Below are 23,818 nucleotides of genomic sequence, written 5' to 3' on the forward strand. Positions count from 1 at the left end.
AATATTTCCAAGTTGATACTTTGTTTTGCATGATTCCTCTGCCACTTTCCCCAATGGTAATTTCCTATATTTGAATCACATTTACACCAAAAACGTAACTGGATACTGTCTTACTCTAAATTAATATTCTGAAGATTATTAAATTACGGTTCGAAATTAAGATTCTCTTACTGATCGATCTTTTAGAAAGACAAAAGTTGCGTTTACGTTCCAGTGGTTGAGAAGCTTTATTCCTTTCTTTTTTCTTTTTTTTTTTTTTTTTTTTTTTATTAGTGAGTTTCAATGACAAGAGTAGAACAATGAATAACACATGGCTAATTTGCTTGCACGCTCCCAAAGGTCCGAATGGAATTGCCATCCGGCATTATCTGTGTCTGATTTGCATTCGTAACCATCGACCCAAATATATGTGGCTTCTTATCACAGAATCAATATAGCGTTTCGACATTGTACCTTTGTGGCTTGTATGATAGAGCTTCTTGCTTACAAACAACCAAAGTAACGTGTTCTGCTTCAGGGATATTACAATGGTGGATTTTAATGAGGAGATGGATGACAAGCGAGAAAAGAATATTTAATATGATATCGATATTTTTGATCAATTCTTCGTGCGTATACAAATTGGAAAGGATATATAAATTGCATGGTAGCTAAATATTTAAAGAATTCAGATAAATATATTGCAAGGAATAAACAATAGCGTAGAATCAGAAATATATTCGTGGCACGTGTTTTAGAACTTATTTTCAAGACAGAAAATTGAAAGTTCTTAGTAGAAAAAAATGGGAAGCAAAATTTGTATTCATTCAGTAGGAATAAATTTAAATGGCACTGGGAACTGTATGTAGTATTTATTTGATGATGCTCGAAGAATTTCACCCCCTACATTCGACTATTAATAACGTTAAAAACAACGAGAGACAGTGGATTGTTTCAAAGATTCTAAAATTAGAATTAATCCAAGCAAGAAGTATTAACAAGTGTTAACAAGTACTACAGTACTAAATCTTTATAAGTTATCCTACGCTATAAGAATTTTCAAATAACATTTGCTCAAAACCTATCTCTCTATTAGAACCCCGAGAAAGATCAGACGAAATCTAAAAGAAAGCTCAATCTATAAGCATCTGTTTCGACAATGCTGTATCAAAAGTCCAAATTAATTGATTTTGCATCCCCTTAGAAACACGCGATCTAACCATGATCGAGCTACGATCCAGCCCATCGCCATGCAGCATAGAAATTATAATTTCTAAATAAAAATGATATATACGACATTAAAATTACAATTTTTGGATAAGATTGATACACGCTATTACAATTACGATTGCTAAATAAAAATACAACATTAAAATTATAATTCCTTATAAAATTGTTGTCGCTAGATTAGAATTACGTTTCTTGACTAAATTTGATACTCGACATTTGAGTTACGATTCTTGAATAAAATTCATCCACAACGTTAGAATTAGAATTTCTGAATGAAATTGATACACGATATTGAACTTACGATTCCTGAATAAAATTTGTTACATGACACTAGAATTACAATACCCGAATAAGATTGACTCACGACTCGTTCCATCAAAATTCACCAGGGATGTAGCTTGCTTTCCGAAACCTCGCGGCTTTAATTAATTCATGTCTCGAACATTGCCTCCAGTCGAGGATACAGTGTATGGCCACATCGTAGAGAGACTAGGTCAAGGAGAATCACTCGTGGTACTCTCTCGTGCCGCTCCTTTGCGAAACGCAATACACCTCAGCTGATTGCAATATTTATTTTCGTTCGTCGAACGTACGCGAGCCGACATCGAAGAGGTTGCTTTCCCGGCGTGTGCCATCCGGAATTATCAGATTTGATCAGTGATTTAACGATCGATAATAAATTCGAGTAATTCGTGTGATGATAGCTTCTCTTCCTTTTCTTTTTTCTTTCAAACGTGTTATTGAAGAGTTGTACGATCAGATAAAAAACGATATAAAATTTGAGATACGAGATAAAATATGAATTATATGAGAAATAAAATAATGGAGGATTATATGATTATATAAATGTAACTCGCAGTAATCTCACGTATCGTGTAATCCGCTTGGGATTATTTCACGATAGATCGTTGTGCGTTAAGTAGTTCAATTTGTCGTAATATTGCGATAACGATTGGGCTGATCTAGCTGACATAACGTTAAGATTAATTCTAGACTTTGGAATCTTTTTTTCGAATTTAAAATTTTGATTTCGAGAATATGCGTAAGAACGGCTACTTTTAGGTTTACTGAAAAGAGTAATTTGTATTGAAATTTAATTTTCTTTAGTTAATTTAATTGATTTAATTTAATTAATTTGATTTAAATTTAAAGATATGTAGGAACGGTCTTTTCTCGAATAGATATTTAATTTGATTTTGAGAATATATAATAATTACTTCTAAGCTTTTTTCCAAAAAATTAATTATTATTTAGAAAGTAGGAGAAATTGGTATAATTTCTTGATTAACTAAAATGACAGTGGAAGTACTATATTACTATGAAAGTATCGCTAATTTGATTCCTATGTTATTAAAATATAGGGAACTTATTAATGAAAGAATAAGACAATAAAGTAGTTAAAAATCTAGCACATAGACCATAAATATAGAAAAGAGGTAACAGAATTTTTTAATCATTTAAAGAAGCAATGCAGGCATTACTATTGAAATATTTAGTTGTTTGATTCTTAATCAAGAGTAGAAAATGATTATCAATGAATAAATGGAAGGATTATAAGTTAAAAAGATAATTCAAAATAGATAAAAAATTTTATTATTTACAAAGACTGTAGAAACATTAATTTGATTCTGAATAACAATTAAGAAAAGATTATTAGTGAGTAATTGAACAGTTACGACGAAACAGTTATAAATTAATTTACCTCAAGTATTAATAGTCTATAAAAAATATCTATAAAAGGACATAGAAGAATAAGAAACAAAAGAATAATAAGAAATAAGAAACATATCTCATGATTAAAAAGGCTAAATATTCGGAATTTTGCAGCGTGATGCATAATTAAAATTCCATGAAGGGTAAAGAGAGAAATTACCGAGTAAAGATCCTTGGTTGACCATATCCGAGTGCTTTCTCTTTTCCGCCTCCCCTGTATCTTCTATACATTCCAACATACTAGTCTTGCAACCCATCCTCGAAGCAATTTCTCACCTCGTGCACAGTTCTTTGTTCCTCTTTGACATATCGTTCACAGTTCATTGACTGGATTCTAGAAAAAAAAAAAAAAAAGAAAAAAAGAAAGATAGTTCCTGTTATAAATCCTGTTATAATAAGTTAGGTTTACGGTACTTTTCCCAATATTTTTTGTCGAAGGAAGGATCTACTAAGATATACGTATATAAAGGGAAGTTATCAAATTAAATTGCTTAAGAAATAAGATCGCCAAGAATTAATAAAATTATCCAAATCAATTATCCAAATTAAATTCGCCAAGAAATCAAATGTTCCAGAATTACAAAAATTATTCAAGCAAATATCCACAGTAAATTCTCTAAGAACTGGAACTGTCATAATTTATTAAAATTCACAAATCAGTTATCCGAATTGAATTTTCTATGAGATAAAACGGCTAAAAAATCATGAAAAATTGGCAAATCAATTATTCAAATTAAGTTACATTTACAGAGATAACGTTCCATTCACATACAAAGATAACACAAAATTTCTTTGCAAATATTTATGATACATGAATATTTACGATAGGGAAAAGATTCTCGACAAGAAACGTGACTCGTGACACGCATAATTAATTCGAAAACGAGAATTCGGCATGTTCGAGAAATGCAAACAGGTTGAACGTTCCTCCTCAATGCCGTGGAACAAGTTCGAGAACGATGTGCATACATATATACGTATGCTGGTAGTACAGGAAGTATCGAGTGAGAAAGAGAGTGGATCAGAATGAGTAGGCAACTCTGAATATTCATGAGGTATTTATAACACTATTGAACATAAAACAGCATGTTTGTAAATTGATCGAAAACAATTGAAACTTACCATGAAAAACGTATACAAGGTGAATTTGGTTTTCATGATTCTTGAAGAGTGCATGATAATAGAAAGGATGAAGTTCTTGCATGGTTTGAGCACTTGAAAGTGTTTAACACTGATTGACACTAAATTACACGAGACATTTTTCTTACTGCACAAGTTATTCCTTTGGTTTCAAATTTTTCATTGAAAACTGCAATTACATGAAGTTCCTTTATGGTGATGTGGTCCTTTATGATGACATTGCACGACGAAGAAAAATTAGGCTTATCGAAAGGAATTACCAGGCATAAAAATTCATAGACTTTAAGAAATTACTATAGATATTTTCGTATAACTCTTTATGGCATTAACATATAACGTTGTAGATTATTTGAAAGAGATATTGCTAAGATGAAGTTATTCGAAATATTAAGAAATTGATAAGTTCTTCAGAGTAAAATTACGTGATACATAGGAAAATAAGTTCTATCGCTTAAGAAAATTAGCTAGTAACACAGATAAATTAGATTAAAAATGAGAATAAACTAACAAAATTACTGAGATATTATAAGTAACTTTAGTAATATTACTCATATGAGATCAGGAGTCAGCTACATAATTTAATTACTTTAAAGAATTTAAACATTGTACCGTTTTCCAAAAAATCAAAAATTATCCTAATATAGAATAAAAGATTAGTATAAGCCGCATAATAAAATTAACGTAAATCATTTAATATAGATCATAGAAAAAAACAATGTTTCAATGAAGTATCGATCTTTTATCAATCTTTTACTCAATACACACCGCTGAACAAAATTTAGAAGCAAGTTGGAATTCTCAAACGAGCACAAGCTACTCACGACAAATGTATCACAACAATATAATAACATTCTTTGCAAAATTACAAATTCATTTGTATTGAATTGATATTATACGCAAACACGATTCCCTGCACAAATCGATATTCCACATTAATCAATGTTGCAATACCTAATTTTAATGAAAACTCCAATTTAACTGCAAAAACTCGAAATACTCACTAGCACGAGAACGTCGAAACAGAAACTCAAAATTATCATCAGCCAGCTTTATTCGTAGTCCAATTAACAAACTGAAAGAGTCATTTTGTCTGACACTGAACCGGACGACACGAAAGCCAGCTTGAGAATCACAGACACGCGCTTTCAATCGCTGACATTCTTCTCTTTATCTTATCACACAAGCCTGTAGTCTACAGGCTGTGGAGATCACCAATTCCAGAAATTCCTACATCCAAAACTCGCTCAAACAACAAATTCACGTGACAAACTCCACCCGATTTCGGTTTATTTCACGATCGTAATTTCTTCGACCATCCTAAACAACGTTTGATCGACGTAACCGTGAGGATTACGTCGCGTTACTAAACACGTAAACACGTCATCTGTGCACGAGAAAATTTACGTTTTGCTTGCTTGAGAGTCGTAGAGAGAAAGAGAGGAAGAGATAGATGGAATGTAATCTAAATCTCGGACAACACGTTAAGAATTAAAAATTTTGAAGAGAAGTAACGACAATAGGCTGTCAATGAACGATAGATCCGTTTGGATGTAGACCAAATTGAGAAATCATCGAGTTTGTCAATCGATAGTTCGGTCCCGATCGAGACCGTGTTTCAACATTGGCTCGAAGCTTCCCAAAGACATTTAGACCTCGAGGCCGCACATTCCTCGTCAACCATCCGATATTTATTGCTGTCTGTTTGTTCCCACTCGCGAGTAATTAATGTCAACTTTCAGCTTTCTGATTCGAAACATCGTTTTATTCTCCAAAATTGGAATTATTAATCGACGACGAAATATTTTTTATTAAATTCCTTGTATTCCCCTATTTTGTTTCAAGTTGCTCACAATCTTTTAAAAGTTCCGTAAATTAAAAGTTCCACTACGAGTACACGAGAAAACAGTACACAGTGAGGATTGATTAATGGACGACTAGACGAATCACGTTTTCACCGACGATTTTTCAACCACGATCGACCGATCCATTGTTAGGCGACACAGTATCCCAAGATGTGCACGAAGTTTTAATAAAGCTAGGCCCAGTTGTGTAGACTGCATGGTGGCCTCGAATCCACTGACTAAAGTTCGCGATTCCACGAGGACAATGTGAGCTGAAGAGGCCACAGGTCGGGATGCCTCAGCCCCTCTTCTTCTTGAGCACGTAGCCAAATTATTTTGTTTGCTCTGTGGTACTGCGTCGACGCCAGGGGATCTCTTCTTTTCTTTAAGGGCACGTTCGCACTACGTGACATATGATTTATACGTTTATTAGAGTTTGTTTTGATAAGCAAAAAAAAATCTGTTACGAAATTTTTGGTAAATATCTTTTCGAGATAAAATTGATCGGTGACAGATTACATTTTTATAAGGAAATCTTGTAACGTAAAGGATATTATTTATAGGTCTTTGTAGGCTGCAAATTAATATAACTGCAAAGTATTTCTTGGTAAATATCTTTTAAAGGTAAAATTGATAGATTATAAGGATCATTATAAGGATGTTTCACGTGACAAACGATTCTTTAGCTTTCTTGGTAGGTTTAAGTTTACTATAACCAGATGATGTTAAAATTGATAAGATTAAAATTAACATTAAGATTACCATTCTTCGATAACAAGATAAAATTGATCGATGTATAAGTTTATCCTCATAAGGATGTTTCATGTAAAAGAGAATTTTTTTGATTTACATTTCTTGGCAGATTTAAAGTTGGTGTAACTAGATGTTTTTAATTGATACATGATATTAGAGTTATTATTCCTGGATAACGAGACAAAATTAATTCCTGATAGTTCATATCTTCGTTAGGATGTTTTATGATAAAGAAGAGTACTTTTCTCGATAGATTTATTGATAGGGTTGAAGTTGAACTAAGTAGAAATTTTAGAAAGGTATTTATATATATATATACATATACATATATATTTATATACACATACATATATATTTATATATATTTATATATATATGTATAATTAAATAATTAAATCTATAAATAAAGTAGTCCATAAAAATAGCGAAATTAACTATGATAGTTTCCCCAAAAATAATATCGTTTAGGGAAATTAATGATTAGAATGTTAAAAAGAGAAACATACGCCCATTAACGAAATTAATTGCGGCAACATCTTGAAGAGCAACATAAACCATTAGCAAAGATTAATCACTCTAAAAAAATTAATGGATACAGTGTTTTGGAAGCTATCGCGGATTATTTAGTTAGAATAGTTGAAAACGTTAGAGATAGAATTCGATGTGAAACATTTCTAGCGTCTTACTGAGAAAGAGGATTCTAAGAGGACTTTGAGAGTAATAGCAAAAAAGATCGAATATTTTAAAAAGTTTATTAATCATTTAGAAAATAGAAAAAGAATATTTTAATTTTATTTTCCATAGCTTCTAAAGTGAATTACGAACGATTAAATGGCATTGTAGAGACAATAGACATGATTAATTAAGATGCATACAGTTAGATAATGAAATTATCTTACGTATGATATTTAATAATTCATAGCTTGATCGTATTTTACTGGATTGAGAACATGCTAATAATATTTTTGATGAACCGATAGATACAACACAGATAGAATAATAATAGGTACAGTGGCATGAGATAGTGTATGATAGGTTTGCAGCACGATACCGAGTGTCATGTTATGAAACATTGAACAGAATCTCCTTGAAAACATCATTCGATTTGAAAGGCTAATATTGTACACTGTCTGAATAGTAAACAGCAATTGCACTCGTGACCTGTTTGGTTTTGCAGAAGTTCAAAACGCAGTGTAGAGACAAAAAAAAGCTGGATTGGTTAATACGAACTTTTAAATTGCAAAACCCTTTAACCTGCTGTTTCGGTGTTTATTAATGCAACTTTTTATATTAATACTATTTGTTTAAGAAGGTTATAGAAAGGTGAAGAAAGTGTTGGTACGAAGTAGAAAATATAAAATACCACCAAATAGAATTAATATATATATATAATCTCTGCATGTAAAAAAGAATTTAATAGAAAATAAGAGGATATAGTTGTAATATATACGAAACATAAAATTAAGTACTGATATCTAAAATATAAAACGAACTGTCTATTTCGAAAGATTCGAAGTATCTACCGAAAGAAAATATAGAAAATCGTTTCATGAAATAGCAACATAATGTCTCTCCAAAAGACAGAAAAATAATAGTAACATATAAATTGAATTAGAAAGATTTCAATCTGGATGGAATCTTCGAATCTAAATGGAAAAGAAAGTAAAACAAAGATTCGTTAAATTTCGTAAGATTGTTAATAATTCGTAAGATCGTTAAATTTTAAGTATTCATCAAAAGAGAGTACAACAATTTATTTTAGATATAAAATAATAACACGATATATCTTCGCAGAAACGTAAAATATTTAATAGGATACAGGTTGTCGAAATGTGAAAGGTCATAAACTGATAGATCCATTTCAAAATGTATCTAGAAAATCCTTTTTCCATAAAAATGGATAAATTGTGGAATACAGACAAGTAGAAATTACAAAATTTAAGATCCATTTCAAAATCTGTCTAATAAAGTTGTCAGTATTATTTTATAAATTAATAACACGATATATTCCCTTGGAAAAATACAAAAATTAGTAGGACATAAGTTGAACTGTTTGAAATTTAAACATTAAATTGCACAAAAATTTATATGTTAAAACAAAAGGGATTATAGAAGAAGAAATTACATACTCGGTTACAATCAAAGAAGCTTAGCGAGTATCTCGAATTTGCGTGTGACAAATAATAAGATCATTGGATAATTTATTATTGTGAATTTACCTAGCGGTGGTACAAAGCGATTATTTGCTTAGGGGCGCTTTAGTTTCCTTGACAAAAATTATCTTTGCCTGTGACCTCACTGTAATGCGTTTATATCTAATTGTTTTTCTCGTTGCACCTTTGTTGTGGAACTGTATCTTGCACATGGCACTATCTAAATTAATACACCTTTCCAGATGACTATACGCGATTGAAGTAAATATTCGTTCTGAAAGTTTTAGGATCGTTAATATTGAAATAAAATTCTTCGCTGCTTGTTACTCTTTCTCTTATTGTTAATTTAAACATTAAAAAATTTCGCCCTCTTCGTTCGAAAATTTGGAAAATCTGGACCCATGGAAAAGATTAAGTTTTACGTTAGTTGAAGTGTTTGGAGTTTGAATATTGAAAATGATTATTAAAGTGGTTGAGGTTAAAAAGTGGGATAAAAGATAATGAAAAAAGTGATGAACCTGCACAAAGTAAAATATTAATTAAATATATTTAGAGTTTGACAATGAGGTATTACAATTTTAATGAAAATACGAAAAGTAACAAAAAAAAAGTACATTAAAGATATTAAGAAATATGATAAACAAAGACGTACCTTCTTGCGTTTAATCGAATAGTCGCAGAATAGGAGTATAAATTAATTCGTGGTGAAAAAGTGTACATTGGATTTATTAATTAAGGGCTTTTACTTGTGAATAATCGTTGCGCAGTTAATTGATAATTATTATAATCTAAATGAACTTATTTACGTAAAATTAGTATAATACTTAAAACAAGTAAGTTAAAGTAAGAATAAATTATAGAACTAAATTGCTTCATTTAAATGAAGAAAAATTAAGAATTACAATTTTTAAAAATAAGTTATGTGTCTTAAAATATTTGAAAAATATCCTATTGTACTTCTTATGAATAATAGTAGCCATCAGAAATCGAGAATACAACGATGGTTAGCACTCCAAGATTAATACAAGCAAACAACTATGAAGACTAACAATGGAGGTACGAGAATATTAATGAAAAATTTAAATGTTCAATATATTTTAAAAATGCAATAAAAGTAATAAACGAAATAAAAATAATTTCTCGTTATTAACCTCTGTATTCGCTGTGTTTCCACATTTAAAACTCAATTTATCAATCTCAATTTTATTTTCCCATAAATACAAAAACCTAACTGCATATTTGTTTATAAACTTTATCTTTTATTTTTACTTAAAAAACGATTTTAATAAAATAAAAGTGTAATTTAAAAACTAACGAAAACAAATTCGAGAGGCGAAATTGAGGAAATGTTCGAAGGATAAAGATTAATCTGCAGAAAGGAATTATTATTACAAAATTTACTATAAGCTAACGACGACGACAACAACGACGACGACGACGTTATTTAGAATTTACAAAGAAGAACAGGCCAGTCCATTTTTGATCTTCGTAATTAAGAAAAAAGGATAAACTGGAAATGTAATCAGTCATATCCGCATTAAGGTGAATCATACCAACATTGGGGAATATATCGTAATAATGCTAATTATGGACACGTAATTAGTTAAATATATAATGCTTACCAATGGCAATGAATGTTCGCTCTTCCAATACTAACCGTAAGTCCAATTAAATGTATTACCTTTCTTTTTATTTTTTATTTTTTTATACGTGGGGCAATCCTGACGGACACCTCACCGCTTTTCTGGGAAGCGGCAGGGTAGTGTCGGACTTACCGACTACAACCGCCGGATGTCATGTCTAACGCCCAACAGGAGTGTTCCGGGACCGAATTCAAATTGCTGCCGGAACACTCTTGCGTCTTCTCCCATTCTGAGGGAGCCATTCCTCAGGTCAAGTTTGAGCATTGAGAGGGACCACACCTCTCAACGCTATTGCCTGGGTCGTCGTGTAAGTCCGATGTACAGGACCCAGGAACAGACGATTCCCTCATATAGTCAGCGCACTCCGACCCTGGTCCCACTGATATTCGGCAGCAAGTTACATAAGGCGTTGGCTGCTGCCGTCACTTTGGGGACCAAGTGCTTGATATGCGGCCTGAACTGTCATTGACTGTCGATGGTGAGGCCCAGATATTTCATATGAAGCCCCACCTCGACATTCTGCCCGTTTATATCCAAACACAGGCCGGGCGGAGGAGCCTCCCTACGCTGACAGTCGTAAACCCAAATGGCCTCCGATTTGGCTGGAGACACCCTGAGGCTCAGCCTGAATTAAATGTATTACCTATCTATTATTTACTTATCTATCTTTCTATTATCTCTTGTTAAATCTTACTATGTGTTAACCAAATTCATTATATGTAACCGATATTTGATAGAGGTATGAATTACTAATTTTAACTTCGCAGGATATCTTAACAATAATTAAATTCTAAGAGATAATTCTAAGAGCAATTATTCCTATGTTGGATGCAGTTAATGCGGTCATTGCAGTAAGAATATTTAACATAATAGTAAATTAACGGTAAAAAATACGAGTAACTCTGAGTGAAGAGATTAAGTGATAAAACGATAAAACAGAACTGATAGAGTGATGTTATAAATTTCTTCAAATAAATTAAATAAAAAAGCAAAAGAAAAAAATAGAGAGAAGAAAAGAAACATAAGATAATATACGAAAATCTGTAAGTGTAAGTCTGTATACTTCTATCTATGTTGAAACAAAGTAGAAAATAATTTAATTTAATATAACTCAACCATAAAATAATTGAAGGTATGTATATGCTAAAACGTTCTGTATCACATAGCACATAGTCCAACTGTAATCACTAATTAAAAGATGAAATGCACTAATGGCGTAATGATGGGAATCATTATTTTGCTCTATTCCCTTAGAATCTTTTAATGTTCCAGGAACAATTCGAATTTTTCCAGCGACGCGAAGTTGCGAACCAAGAACAAAAGCTAATAGTCAGATGTTCGATATATTTCGGAAACTGCAGTTTCTTTTTTTAATGAACCTTCAATGAGAAATATTTATAATTCAACTTTTTTTTTTAATTATTCAGTGATATGTCCGGGCATTTTGTCGGTCAGTAAGTTCCGTACAATGATAAATCAAGAAGTGATTGACGATCGTGTATCTTGACATTATGCAAAATAGCAGAGAGGCGAGAAGAATCAATCATGGGCATTTTGCTTGGTTATATAAGGTTCGTTAACTCACTTGAGTCATTTTTAATTTCTGTTACCATCGTTAGTCTAAATCTTAAATTGAAACCATAATTACAATTTCAACGATATAATTTAATTATAAGAAAATATACAAAAGATTAGAAAAATAGCAATAAAAATGTATAGAAAAAAGTAAAACAAAATTGCAACTGGCCTAATGTAATAAGATTATTTAACACTTTTATAGGCTTTAGAATTTTAATAAACTTATTCTTCAGAAACGCTAATAATTTGATCATCCAAGGATAATAATTTAATTGAACGCCCCCGTAAAAGAAAGTTATATTTCACACGGTACAAACAGAATTTTTTAACAAGGTCCTATGTCAAGAAAAGTGCGTTAAACCATTACCCGCCGTACAAGCATATTTACCAGAGGGTTGTCTACGATTCTGCGTGGATCGTGTGGCTCTGAAAGATTGGTCCCCGATATTGAAAAGCATCGCCGAGAGTCGAAATCTGTCGAAAATCAATATCTATAGCCGAAGTCGTTGCAAACGAGTACGTGAGAAAGTGAATACGGAGGAGAAGCTTGAGAAATTATGGTATCTACCGTATAATTCTGAACGTCATGTCAGACAAATTTAACCGAACTTTGTAAGAAATGTAAAATTGGCAGTCACGAATCATACTTAAACAAAGTAAAAGTGGTATTACGTAAAGACAGATTGCTACTACGAAAAGATATAAAATTATCGTGTGGAAAATTATGAATAGTCCTAGAGGCTCGAATATTTCGAAGTTTAATTAAGGTACTTCATCTAAATATTTTGCAATCAAATACTTTATGACAATTAAATTTATAGAAATGTTCGATTTCGTTGTATCCCCAAGCTTAAATATCCCAAGGTACTTCATCTATATATCTTGCAATCAAACATTTTATGAGAATTAAATTTAGAGAAATGTCTGATTTCGTTGCATCCCCAAGCTTAAACTTCCTAAGCTTTGCTCTAACACCACAGTGTCATCTTTCTACGTAGCACAAGTACTCTGGAATTTTCCTGTTCTTCCTGTCCCAAAATTCAATTACTAAAACAATAAATTTCCAAGTGTTGAGTTCTTCAATTTCTATATTATCAAAACGTTGAGCATAAGCGTTCTCAAACTTTTCAATTTCAATTTATCTTATTTCAATAAAATAATTAAAAAATTCCAATTCAGAAATTCTTCAATTTTTACATTACTATAATAAAATTGAGCATAAATAAGAGTGTTCAAATTATTCAATTGCAAAGCTTTTTATCTCCAGACTAATTGCGAAAATAATACAAAATTTCCAGTTCATAAATTCTTCCATTTCCACATTATCAGATCCTTAAGCACGCCAAAAAATGAAATTATATTGCTATAGAAATAAAAACAAGATCTACATTGAATTTTTTCGATGCCTAAGATTGAAATTACTACGCTTGAAGGATGAATATTTAATGCAGAACTAGCATGAAATTATTTTCGAGAGATATATTTTCCTTGCGGATACTACTCCCAGAAAGTTTAAGCTTGCAGGTCTGCATCTCCTGGACTGAATGGAAAGAGAGAAAAGAGATATTTAAATGGAAAGGGAACGATCTAAAGGAATGTGGAACCAGAGGAGGGACAAAATGAAGGCCGGAGAAAGACAGGAGGAGAGGGATAAACGAAGGAAAAGGCCAGAATCTTCCAATATGAATAATATAGAGAAAGTTAGAATATAAACAAAAAAGAAAGACGTTGATACCCTAGACTGGCATTTGATGACACGTCCAGGCGATGCAAGGGAAATGATCGAGCAAGGCCAGTCATCTACACTAACTTCCTGTTGCGCTGTCTCGTCGATTCCATCGCTGTTTGCGCGAGGGATTCTTCCGCCATCACCTCCATCACTCTCGATGGGATTCCGTTATCGTTGAAGTACCTCAACATCCTCTGTTGCGGTTTGAAGAACAACGAGAAGCTAATTAATCTATCTCTGACGAAATGTCATATAGGAGACGTCGGTTAGTATCATTTTCCAACTTTTTAACACGTAATAATCATTGTTATATTATTATCTTACTATTTTTTCCCTAACTCAGTAATATTCTAATATTTTACTTTGAAAACACAAATTATATTCATTTTCTTTGGAGTCACTCTTGTGCTATTCGTCAACCTCTTATGGAATAGTTTTAGTTACTGTCCAGTTGTTTTTTTTTTTATTCAGGTTGTGATTTGTTGTTGGGCTGTTTGAGGAACAATCCAAAATTGGGTACATTAAATTTATCGTCTTGTCGGCTGTCGAACAGAAGCGCCATGTGTCTGTCGGTGTTCTTGAAGAGAAGGAAGGCTGATCTGTTGCAGAATGTTTGGGAACAGTCCTCTGTACAATCTCCGGAAGAAAATTCTGACAAGAAGGTGATGATTAATTTTATTGTATATGAGAGACTATAGATATGTGTCTATATAACAAATCCAAATTATAATGACGTAACTATTAGTCTGCAGATGTTTATGCAATTGTGAGAAATTTAAAGTTGTAACAACGTACAGAATGCACATGATACACTGTAAGATATATAAAGTATCTAAAATATTCGCTGTAATACTTGAAGTAAAAGTGAAAGAAATTTGTATACAGGTTCCATCCGCAGTCTAATGTGACTAGCAATTATTTTCACATTAGCAATTAATTCCAGCAATTATGTTCACAAAAAAATGTAAATTTGCATAATTATCTGTAGACTACATTCAGGACGTGAATTATATCGTTCAAGATAACAGAATTGTATTGTAATTTATTGAACTCTTTTTTTTCAGCCCCAGGGATTGCACACGTTGATTCTGAACCAAAATCCAAAAATCGGGGACACTGGCGTAAGGCAGTTAGTTTATGCGTTAAAAAGCGACGTCTGGCTGAGATCGCTGAGTCTGAGGCACTGTGGGATCAGTAAACACGGAGCAGAGACGATGATTCGTCTCTTACAAACCAACAGTAGAATTACGAAGCTAGATCTCACTGAAAATCGCATACCTATTAACACCTTACAAATGATACTGAAGATATTGAAGAGAAGGCGAGAGATGACTGAAAGTATAACGTCGAAGAAAAGATTTCGTATAGATATGAGACGAGACTTGATAAGGAATGGAATTCATGAACTTATAAAACAACGTAGAAGAAGTTTACGAAATAGAACAGTGAGTTGTCGGTTTTCACTAGCCTGTAATTTAAACAAAGCCCAAAAGTATCTATATATCTAGTAACTTAAAAATGTTAATTTGCCCAGGAGAGGCTCAACAAATATTCAACGCAGAAACATCATTGGAAGAAGATCCATAGGTTCGAAATAAAACTGGAACAGTCGAAGGAAATAGAAGTTTCGAAAGAGGATCAAAGTCGAAAGAAGAAACTCGGAGATTTGGAATCGCAGTTATGGAGTCTAGTCGAGTCGAATTTCAAATTGAAGGAGGAACTTTCGAGCAATAAAGCGTTGCTGGATACAGAAGCGCAACAAAGATCAAAAATGGAGGACGAGTTGCAAAAAGTGTCGCTTCGGTTAAACGACCTTAAAAGCAAAGTCGTTATGCTAGATTGTGTTTCATCGAATGCTTGTAACGAAAGTCGTTTATTAAAGGGACTGAAGTACATTTTTGACAAATTGGAATCATTTTCGACAGCGAGGCAAAAGGATATAAACGAGGAAGTTCTTTTGAATCCTGCGGAGCCATTATGGTCATCGCCATTGACACAACAAATGGAGAATAGTTTCGTGAATTGCTTGCAACAGACTAATGTAGCTTTGTTCCCCGTTGAAAATTTTTGGAGAGATATATAAATAACATACAAATTACTTTTATGAGGTTTATTTTAATAAAAGAAGCGTTTTATATCATTTTGAATTGTATTTTTACGGTGGTATTATAAGAATAAATGTTTGGTAAAGAGAACATGGCAATTTTTCTTACCTTTTATTATCCTTCAGTTTTAATCCTCTCAATAATTCATCAAACCAATTAACAAACTTCAAATTTCGATTTAAGAATTTCCATTGTGTTCAAAGCTTTCGTCGAGTACCATTCTTTTTAGATCCAGAATATAATTGCGAGGTAATAATGGTAAAATTATAAAAAGCAATTAGGAATAGGATAAATTCTTATAATAAGATTAATATCTGTTAATATTTGTAGACAGGATAGAGTCATTATGTTTAGATATACCTGCAACTTCCAATACAATTGTATTAAACTGTTTCCTGACAGTTTTAAGAATTCCTAACTTTCCGATATACGGTACATAACACTGTGTTCAGCTTGCGGTACCATCAATGTATAAGATAAGATTACAACACTAATGATTGGTATTAAATATAAGTATAACCATGAAAATGCAAATCATCGTCGTGAAGGAAACATAGAATTGTTTATCGTTAGTAAGAGGATATAAGAAATTCTGTGATGTTTATGCAAATTGAGAATACGAAAGAACTTTTAGAAGTTCTACAAACTTGTACTCTCTCGCAATTCTGAAAATGATGTCCTTTCCATCGATTGATGTTTAGGATACAGACGAAGGACCTGAAGTGGATCTGTATGTAATATATACAATTTCAAATGTTTTAAGCTTAGAGCGCAAATGTTAAAATTTTGCAATATTTCTCGCATGCTTGTGATATAATATTGCGCGTTATATCTTTATCTAATAGTTTAATATTATTGTGTTGAGAATTAATAAACATATATGTACATTGTCTGAGAGAAATTTGTATTTTTGGATTAATCTCGTATTACTAAAAATTAACAGATAAGAGGATTGAGGGTGATTAAATTTAAGCTGGCAGAATACGGATAATAACGGATCTGTATACTAGATCCTATCCTCTGCTAATCTCACTACTGTAATCTCCCTGTTATAATCTCCACAATAGCTCTCAGATTCGCTGGATTTGTGTCAAACAATTATTTGTTTATTAACAACGTAAGTAATCGATAAAAACACAAAGAGACAAATGCAAAATTTACGTATTAAAATTTGAATTAAATTCATTCTCAACCTCAAGCGTATATTATTAGCTTTTAATGTCATACGCATCAAAAAAGAAGAAAAGAAATAAAAACTCTCTCTTCCGATTCACCGTTTGTAGATAACAATGTAAAACTCAACAGGTTGCTTTTTTATCCACCACTATCCGCTTTGCTCTTTTGAACTTTGCCTTAAATTCGCAAAACATTTTACATAAATCGCATCGACGCTCAACGAATAAACTACACTGACATCGGTTTTCGTTGCTACAAAATGAAATTTGCGACTTTTCGAGAAAACTAGTAAAGTAAAGTAGATAAGGCAGGAATAGCCAGACTGATGCATATCATTGAAGTAGATACAGTCAATGCCTACACTCAACCATTGCCGTGGCAACGAAGTAGATAAGGTAGGTAAAGAAAGGCATTGGAATTAATAAAATATTACAATAGCGGTGGATAAGGTAGAGATGCATGAAGGGTTAAACAAATAAACCGGGAAGATATATGAATAAAACAATCAGGAAATTCTAGAATTATTTTACCAATCGATATCTCGCATTTTTGTGCTATCCTTGTAACGTGGTTAATTACGAATAACTAGATTAACGTGTCACATTCAAAACAGGAATTACGCGATCAGGTTTCGATGAGATAAAAGCATTATCTTTCAGTGAGATAAGAGATCCACATCTATAATTTTGGATTATGCGTATATTTAGTTCCACGAATAACACTAAAATGGTTAATCAAACCGCATTTTGGTCTCGTCAATATTAATCTATTGAAATGCATTGGAGATTAAGAATACAGAATTCACAACTGACCATCGCCGCGACTACGTCAAAATCAATTTTACAGACACTGTCTTCTCTATATAGACGGATAATTAAAAACAAACTCGATTTCCGATCGAACGCTTAAAACTTTAAAAATATAAGAAAGACCTTAAAATATAAAAATATATATAAAACGTATAAAGAAAGTGAAATTTCGCAAGAAACGTTTCGCCGACCGAACGTAATAACCGGAACCTTTATTTTATAGCGGAGAAGAGATCGTAGCGGGAAAGATGAGAAAAATTTCATTGTTCGGGCTCGCCGATTAATATAACCTAATTGATTAAGTCGAGTTCCGGTTCGATTACGCGCCGCAGAGATTAAAAAGGTACTCATCCTCGACGAATTCCTTTCCTCGTGATTCCTACAGCCACGACGAATTATTTTTTTCCTCCGAGTTCTCGCTCGGTCTCTTCGGCCCGCCTGTTTATTCTCAATTTACCACGGCAAGGTAGAAACGGTGGCACGAGTTTACCGTGCAATTTTCTATTCCCTCTTTTTTACCCCTCTGCATTCTGGTCCCCTAGTTGCTCTACTCTCTTTGCGCATCCTCCGCAGCCATCCGTTCGTCACTCTCCATTATTTACTACTTCGAAACGTCGTAGACGCTTCTTTCCACTTCGCTGTGCCGGAAAAATTCCATCCCTTCCTCCACGTTCTGTATGAATCCTTCTGCGATTTCTTCTATTCATAAACGGGGAATCGACGAATTTCTGCACTCTAGAAATCCCGACGAAAGCGAAGTACGGTGGACGTGCGCTCGGTACGATTGATTTCGAGGAATTCAATGAATTAATCCAATACGATTGTAATTCGGGCTATTGAAACTTTCTTTTTTCGTGGACAATATAGTTTCAATCCTTCGTCCAATCCCTAAAGAAATATTTGATTTTATTTAACACTAGAACTATTAAATGTGACAATGAAACATGTCAGATTTGTAGTTCTCGCAGCGACCAAAAACACTAATTTCCAGTCGGAATTTACATATGTGTTTGTTTTTTTTGTATTATTTTCATTAGAATATCTATGTAGAATATATTTAAGTATAATTTCATCATATATCCTTTGCATATCCATACACGAAAAGATTAATATCGGATTACGTTCTCTTCGATGCACTTCATTTAAAGTATTTTTCCATATAGTAAGTAATTTACGAATTATTTGAAATCATCGTGTTAAGAGATTCGTTTTGTATATATTACAATTTTATTCTATCGATTCTAAATGTTGATCTAAATCCTGATCGACGCCGCGTTGGTTGAATTTTAGTAAAGTACACAGGTGTATAAACACATTATACGTTAAATGTATAAATTAATACCAAATTAATGACCAAAGGCAATTCATACCATTTTCTTGCGAAATTAATATAACATGGTCATAAATTATGTATTAATTAATTTGGCTACAGTGCTTCGAAACTAAATATGCAATTTTCTGCCTCTTTCTTTCTCACGTATACAATATGTATTGTCGATTCTAGATAGTATTACTTAAAATTGTGACAGTTTAGTTTAATCGACTGAAATTCTCCTCTTTGACACGTGTATCGAACATTAAATAACCCGAAAGTGAATTAATTAAACAATACAATGTTCACAATACCTTCTATCTATAATTAAATGAATGATCTGCAAGTACGAAATAAATTATCTCTTTCACGTTCGACAGTCATAATGTTAGTGCACACACAATATTATGCTTTAATAAATTATTAACTGACCAAACGATCAATATGTTTGTTTATTGCTAAAATTAGTCTCAAATTCTACGCAGATATTAGCCAAAGTGTGTTTTTACTACATACAGCTAATAGAGAAATATCTTTTCCATGGCTTAAAAAGAACGAAACAACACCGGCGAAACTAAGCGAGGATTTGTATATATTCCAGCGACACCCCATACTTAACATAGCCCATTTATCCGGACGCTTGTCCAAGAAATCCTGCCCTTCCTTTTTTTCAAACCAAGCACCCGCCACGTATCAATTACGAATTCCTTGAATTCACAGTGTGCCAGAAAATTTTTTTAATATACCCCTGGCGCACCGGGAGATTGTCTCCTCGCAGCTCTCTCTCGGCGACGCTTTCCAACTTCCCGTCTTTCGAAAAGGTGTTCTTCCGTGGCATCGTGGAAGTTTGGCGCCGCGACTCGATATAACCATCGACCTGGGCGGGGGTCGCGGCTGTTGGAGGTAAGGCGCTGGAAAATACGACGCGTTCCCAGCGCACGTCACCCTTGCATACGCTACTGTATGCAAGGATCGCGGCAAGGTCTAAGGAAAGTTGCAGGGGGCGAAGGAAGGAAGGCGGGATCGCCTTTGTATAGACGCCGCGTTGGTTCACGTGTCGAACTTATGAAAATTAATAAGAAAAATTGCCCATAAATTCGAGGTCTCGTTCGCGTTGGCCCGCATCCTGCTAGGGCAATAAAATTAGAATTATGTCGGCGCTCCAGCCAACGTTGTCAAGGCTTCCTTCGATGCCTCACAAAGAGAGAGTGAGAGAGAGGGAGAGAAAGCGAGCTCGGGACATGTCGTGCATGCCACGGGCGTTTGTTAGCGACACGAAGAATGTGTCCTCCGGTTCCTAACGTATGACTTACCCCGCTAAGATTACATCCATGTCTTACGCTGTGGAGGCACCCCCGTGTCAGAGCCTATGGTTATTAAATTCTACGTCTCCTATATCCTTCGACGACGTACCCATCCTCGATTTTCTTCGCCAAGAGTTGACTTATCGCCGCGGACGCGTCCTGGCGACGAAACGGGACGAGACGAGCGCGCACTGGTAAAACGACGCTGGTTTTGCTCCGAAACCGTTGGAACGATGGGAGTTTCAAGGGCAGGGGGGTGGGGGAGGTGAACGTGGTAAACGACCGCTTCGCGTCGCAGTTTTCATGAATCTTTTAGGGGCACGAGTTTCCTCTTAAAGCGGGCGATCGTAATAGCGGTATTGCGTTTAACGGGCAAAGAGACTCGTTAAAGAATCGTCCAGGTGGAGGGACGTTTAACGTGAACTCGCGTGTGCTAGGAGGGGATTAAATCGGTTTACGGGTGACGCGAATCGTGAGCGGAGTGCTGCGAGTTCTTGCTATACTACAGTTTCGCAAAGGAATTCCACGAACTCGATTCCGGCCAATCGACCGTTCGATTATAAACGGGTCATATGGGAGGAACTTTTTCTGAATACATTTGAGAAGCGTACTCGAGGTTTGTACGAGGATTTCAACAGTTTCTACCATCTGAAGAAGGAATCGCGTAATTCCTACGATGCTTAATGATTCTTTAATACCAGAATTACTAAAATAATGATTTTATTTTATAGTTACTAGAAATAGAAAGTTCCTTGACGGATATTAATATCATTTAAACGTTATCAGTAAAATTAATATAGGTTTTGCTTGAATCTTATATATAGTTCAATACAGTCTGAATTTTCTGTTTGTCTGATTACAGTGCTAATGAAATCTCCGATATTTTCATACACATTTACACAAATGATTAAAAAGTTGCAGCGGAATTAATATAGCTTTTCCTGGAATCCCATACACAGTATAATGCAATTCGAATTCTCTTGTTTAAATAGAGCGCTAATGAAATTTCCAATAGTTCCATACATATTCATAAAAATGTTTCACTACAATTATTCGTGAGTCACTATGCATTACCATTTTCATATAAAATTGTCGAACAGTTTCTCAATAGACCTCGAGTATTCTCGCGAACCTTTCGATAACTATACTCTAACCAATCTCAATTCTGCTCCGTTCCAAAGAATTGAATGGAAACCTTCCATTTACAGCGACAAAACCGCGTCACGTCAACTACTCCTTCCCGTAGAAAATATTCCAAACGACACGTGGAAATACTGTCGAAACACGATTCAGGTGAAACCGACGCTCTGTAACGATGTAACGACGCTCTGTTTGCAGCAATGTCGGTTGGCAATGTCGGTTGGCAATGTCGTTTTCGTCGATTCCTGTTTTCATCGTGGCAGTCGCAACAGCCCATCCCTTCCCTATCCAGAAATCAACCGAAACGTCATTCCGGTCCGGGAATCATGTGCAATGGCGGTTCTCCCGATGACAAAAATCCGTACGTCGGCTTATGCGGTTGGATGTCGTGTACCAAACTGACCACAGACATCCTGTTGGTACGCGTACGTATAATGATAACAGTGGTCAGATCTGTTCGAGCATCGAATCGTTGACGGGCTGCCAATCGCGAAACAGCAATTTAGCCGTGAAACGCGGGGAGGCGCGATCGTGGTTCTGCATGGCCACAGATCCCACCGAAATTCTCTTCGACCACTTAACCCCTGCGGGGCTCCCCGTGGAAACGACAGCGAGAAAAAAGAAGTCAAAGGTAAAAAAATCTAAATAAAAAAAAAAATAAAAAAAAGAAATAAAATAAAACAGATGGAGGGAAGATGAGGGAAGGAATAAAATAGATCGAGGGATCCGTGTCGACGTTTGTGACACACCAGAAGTCAAAGAATGTTTATATTTGACGTTTCAATTTCGTTATTTTTTTTTCCCCCCACTGGTTGTCCGTCTTTCTGTTTCCGCTGCTTTGAACACCCTCGGCGGGTGAGATACCACCCGTTGGTTTTAATATTTCGTTGCTGATAGTTATTGCCTTCTATTTGGACCTCGCCGTTAGTTTTGTACTATCTGCTTTGTATTTTAGAAGAGTGTAGTTTTAGAGAATCGATGGCGGAGTAATTAAATTTATTATGTATAGGTTTATTATTTTGCAAAGTAACTGGTTAGTATAGTGCACTGAACAGTGCATTTCTCGTGTATATTTTTCAAAAGGTACGAGAGAGAGAATTTTGTAAAAAGTAAGGGTTGATTAATTGTGAGACAGAAATCGAGGTATTCAAAAAATCTTTTAATATATAACATATTGATTTGATAAGATTATCAATTATTACGATACTGATTATGTTTATTTTTATACGGTTAAAATTCTGAAATATAGGTACTAGATATTTATGGTAGAAGGAAAGGAAAACCAAGTATGAGCTTTTCTTCGAATACAATTTGCAATGCTCTGAGAATCACCGTGTAGAATCGTTGGGATCGTCTTAGGTATTTTTGGAATCGTTTGATTATTTTTTCGTTTTATCGTCTCTATCGTCTATCGTTTCTGCTTTTTCTTTGCAAAATCGTACAAAAATTGGTTACATATATGTTCAGATATAAAAAGAAATTTGATGAAAAACGAATTCTAATACTTCATATTCGTTACTGAGAAACTAGTGTCACGTATAATTTCAATAGAGTCGCATTCAACGATCTTTTACGAGTAACGCAGGTATCCGAACGTCATTCAAAGAAACGAAAAAGGAAAAAGGAGGATATATATCGACGTCCGAGATTACAAAGCATACGAAAGATGTTATTGAGAAGTTTCGTTCGATAGAGTATCCGTGATCTTCATCGTTCGCGGAAGAAGATCCTTTTGAAGAAGGATATGACTGGATTATAAGATTGCCGGACCTCGGAAGGAGATCGAGGCAACCGTTTTAACAGAAAACGATCTGATATATAAGGAGGTAGACTTTAAGAAGCTTAGTCCGACGACAATGTAGACGCTTCTAAAACGAGAACGAAACATCCACGAGAAACGAACGTTCGTTTTTCTTCCTCGTGTATTAATAATCAGCGAAATACGTACCATCGTGCAACTTTCAAGAAAAATCATCTTCCGCATAGACATTCGCCGGAAAGATTGCTCATTTCCTGCCTCTGGATTATCGTCAGTCATGAATTTCTAGTGGAAGACGGAATTAACGGAAACCGAAAAGGATCTTGTGGGCTGAAACGAACTTTTCAACGTCGGCCGCGAAAACTTTGATTACTTAGAGTAAATCGTGATACTAGATGATGAATTTAACCGTAATCCGTTCAGTACTTTATATCTTTGAAGTACAGCATTCACG

The 23,818-nt window shown here is 34.1% G+C and overlaps 1 protein-coding gene across 2 annotated transcripts; it reads left to right on the forward strand.

The window, feature by feature from the left end:
- Positions 1-7,040: 7,040 nt before the first annotated feature.
- On the forward strand, positions 7,041-15,954 carry LOC139988779 (uncharacterized). 2 transcript variants are annotated; one of them, XM_072006503.1, is made up of 5 exons: positions 7,041-10,467; positions 11,220-14,024; positions 14,231-14,421; positions 14,824-15,204; positions 15,294-15,954. In XM_072006503.1, the coding sequence occupies exons 3-5, from the start codon at positions 14,320-14,322 to the stop codon at positions 15,840-15,842; spliced, it is 1,032 nt and encodes a 343-aa protein (XP_071862604.1). In that variant the 5' UTR covers positions 7,041-10,467; positions 11,220-14,024; positions 14,231-14,319; the 3' UTR covers positions 15,843-15,954. The 2 variants fall into 2 exon arrangements, with proteins under 2 accessions (XP_071862604.1, XP_071862603.1); XM_072006502.1 differs by having other exon boundaries at positions 7,041-14,024.
- Positions 15,955-23,818: the final 7,864 nt, after the last annotated feature.

The sequence above is a fragment of the Bombus fervidus genome, chromosome 7, assembly GCF_041682495.2.
Source record: "Bombus fervidus isolate BK054 chromosome 7, iyBomFerv1, whole genome shotgun sequence".
NCBI lineage: Eukaryota > Metazoa > Arthropoda > Insecta > Hymenoptera > Apidae > Bombus > Bombus fervidus.

Bases quoted from the DNA above. Each gene is read 5' to 3' on its own strand.
- LOC139988779 (XM_072006502.1), top strand. From the start codon at position 14,320: ATGTGTCTGTCGGTGTTCTTGAAGAGAAGGAAGGCTGATCTGTTGCAG. The intron at 14,422-14,823 runs GTGATGATTAAT...CTTTTTTTTCAG, and splicing joins AAGAAAATTCTGACAAGAAG to CCCCAGGGATTGCACACGTT. The intron at 15,205-15,293 runs GTGAGTTGTCGG...TAATTTGCCCAG, and splicing joins GAAGTTTACGAAATAGAACA to GAGAGGCTCAACAAATATTC.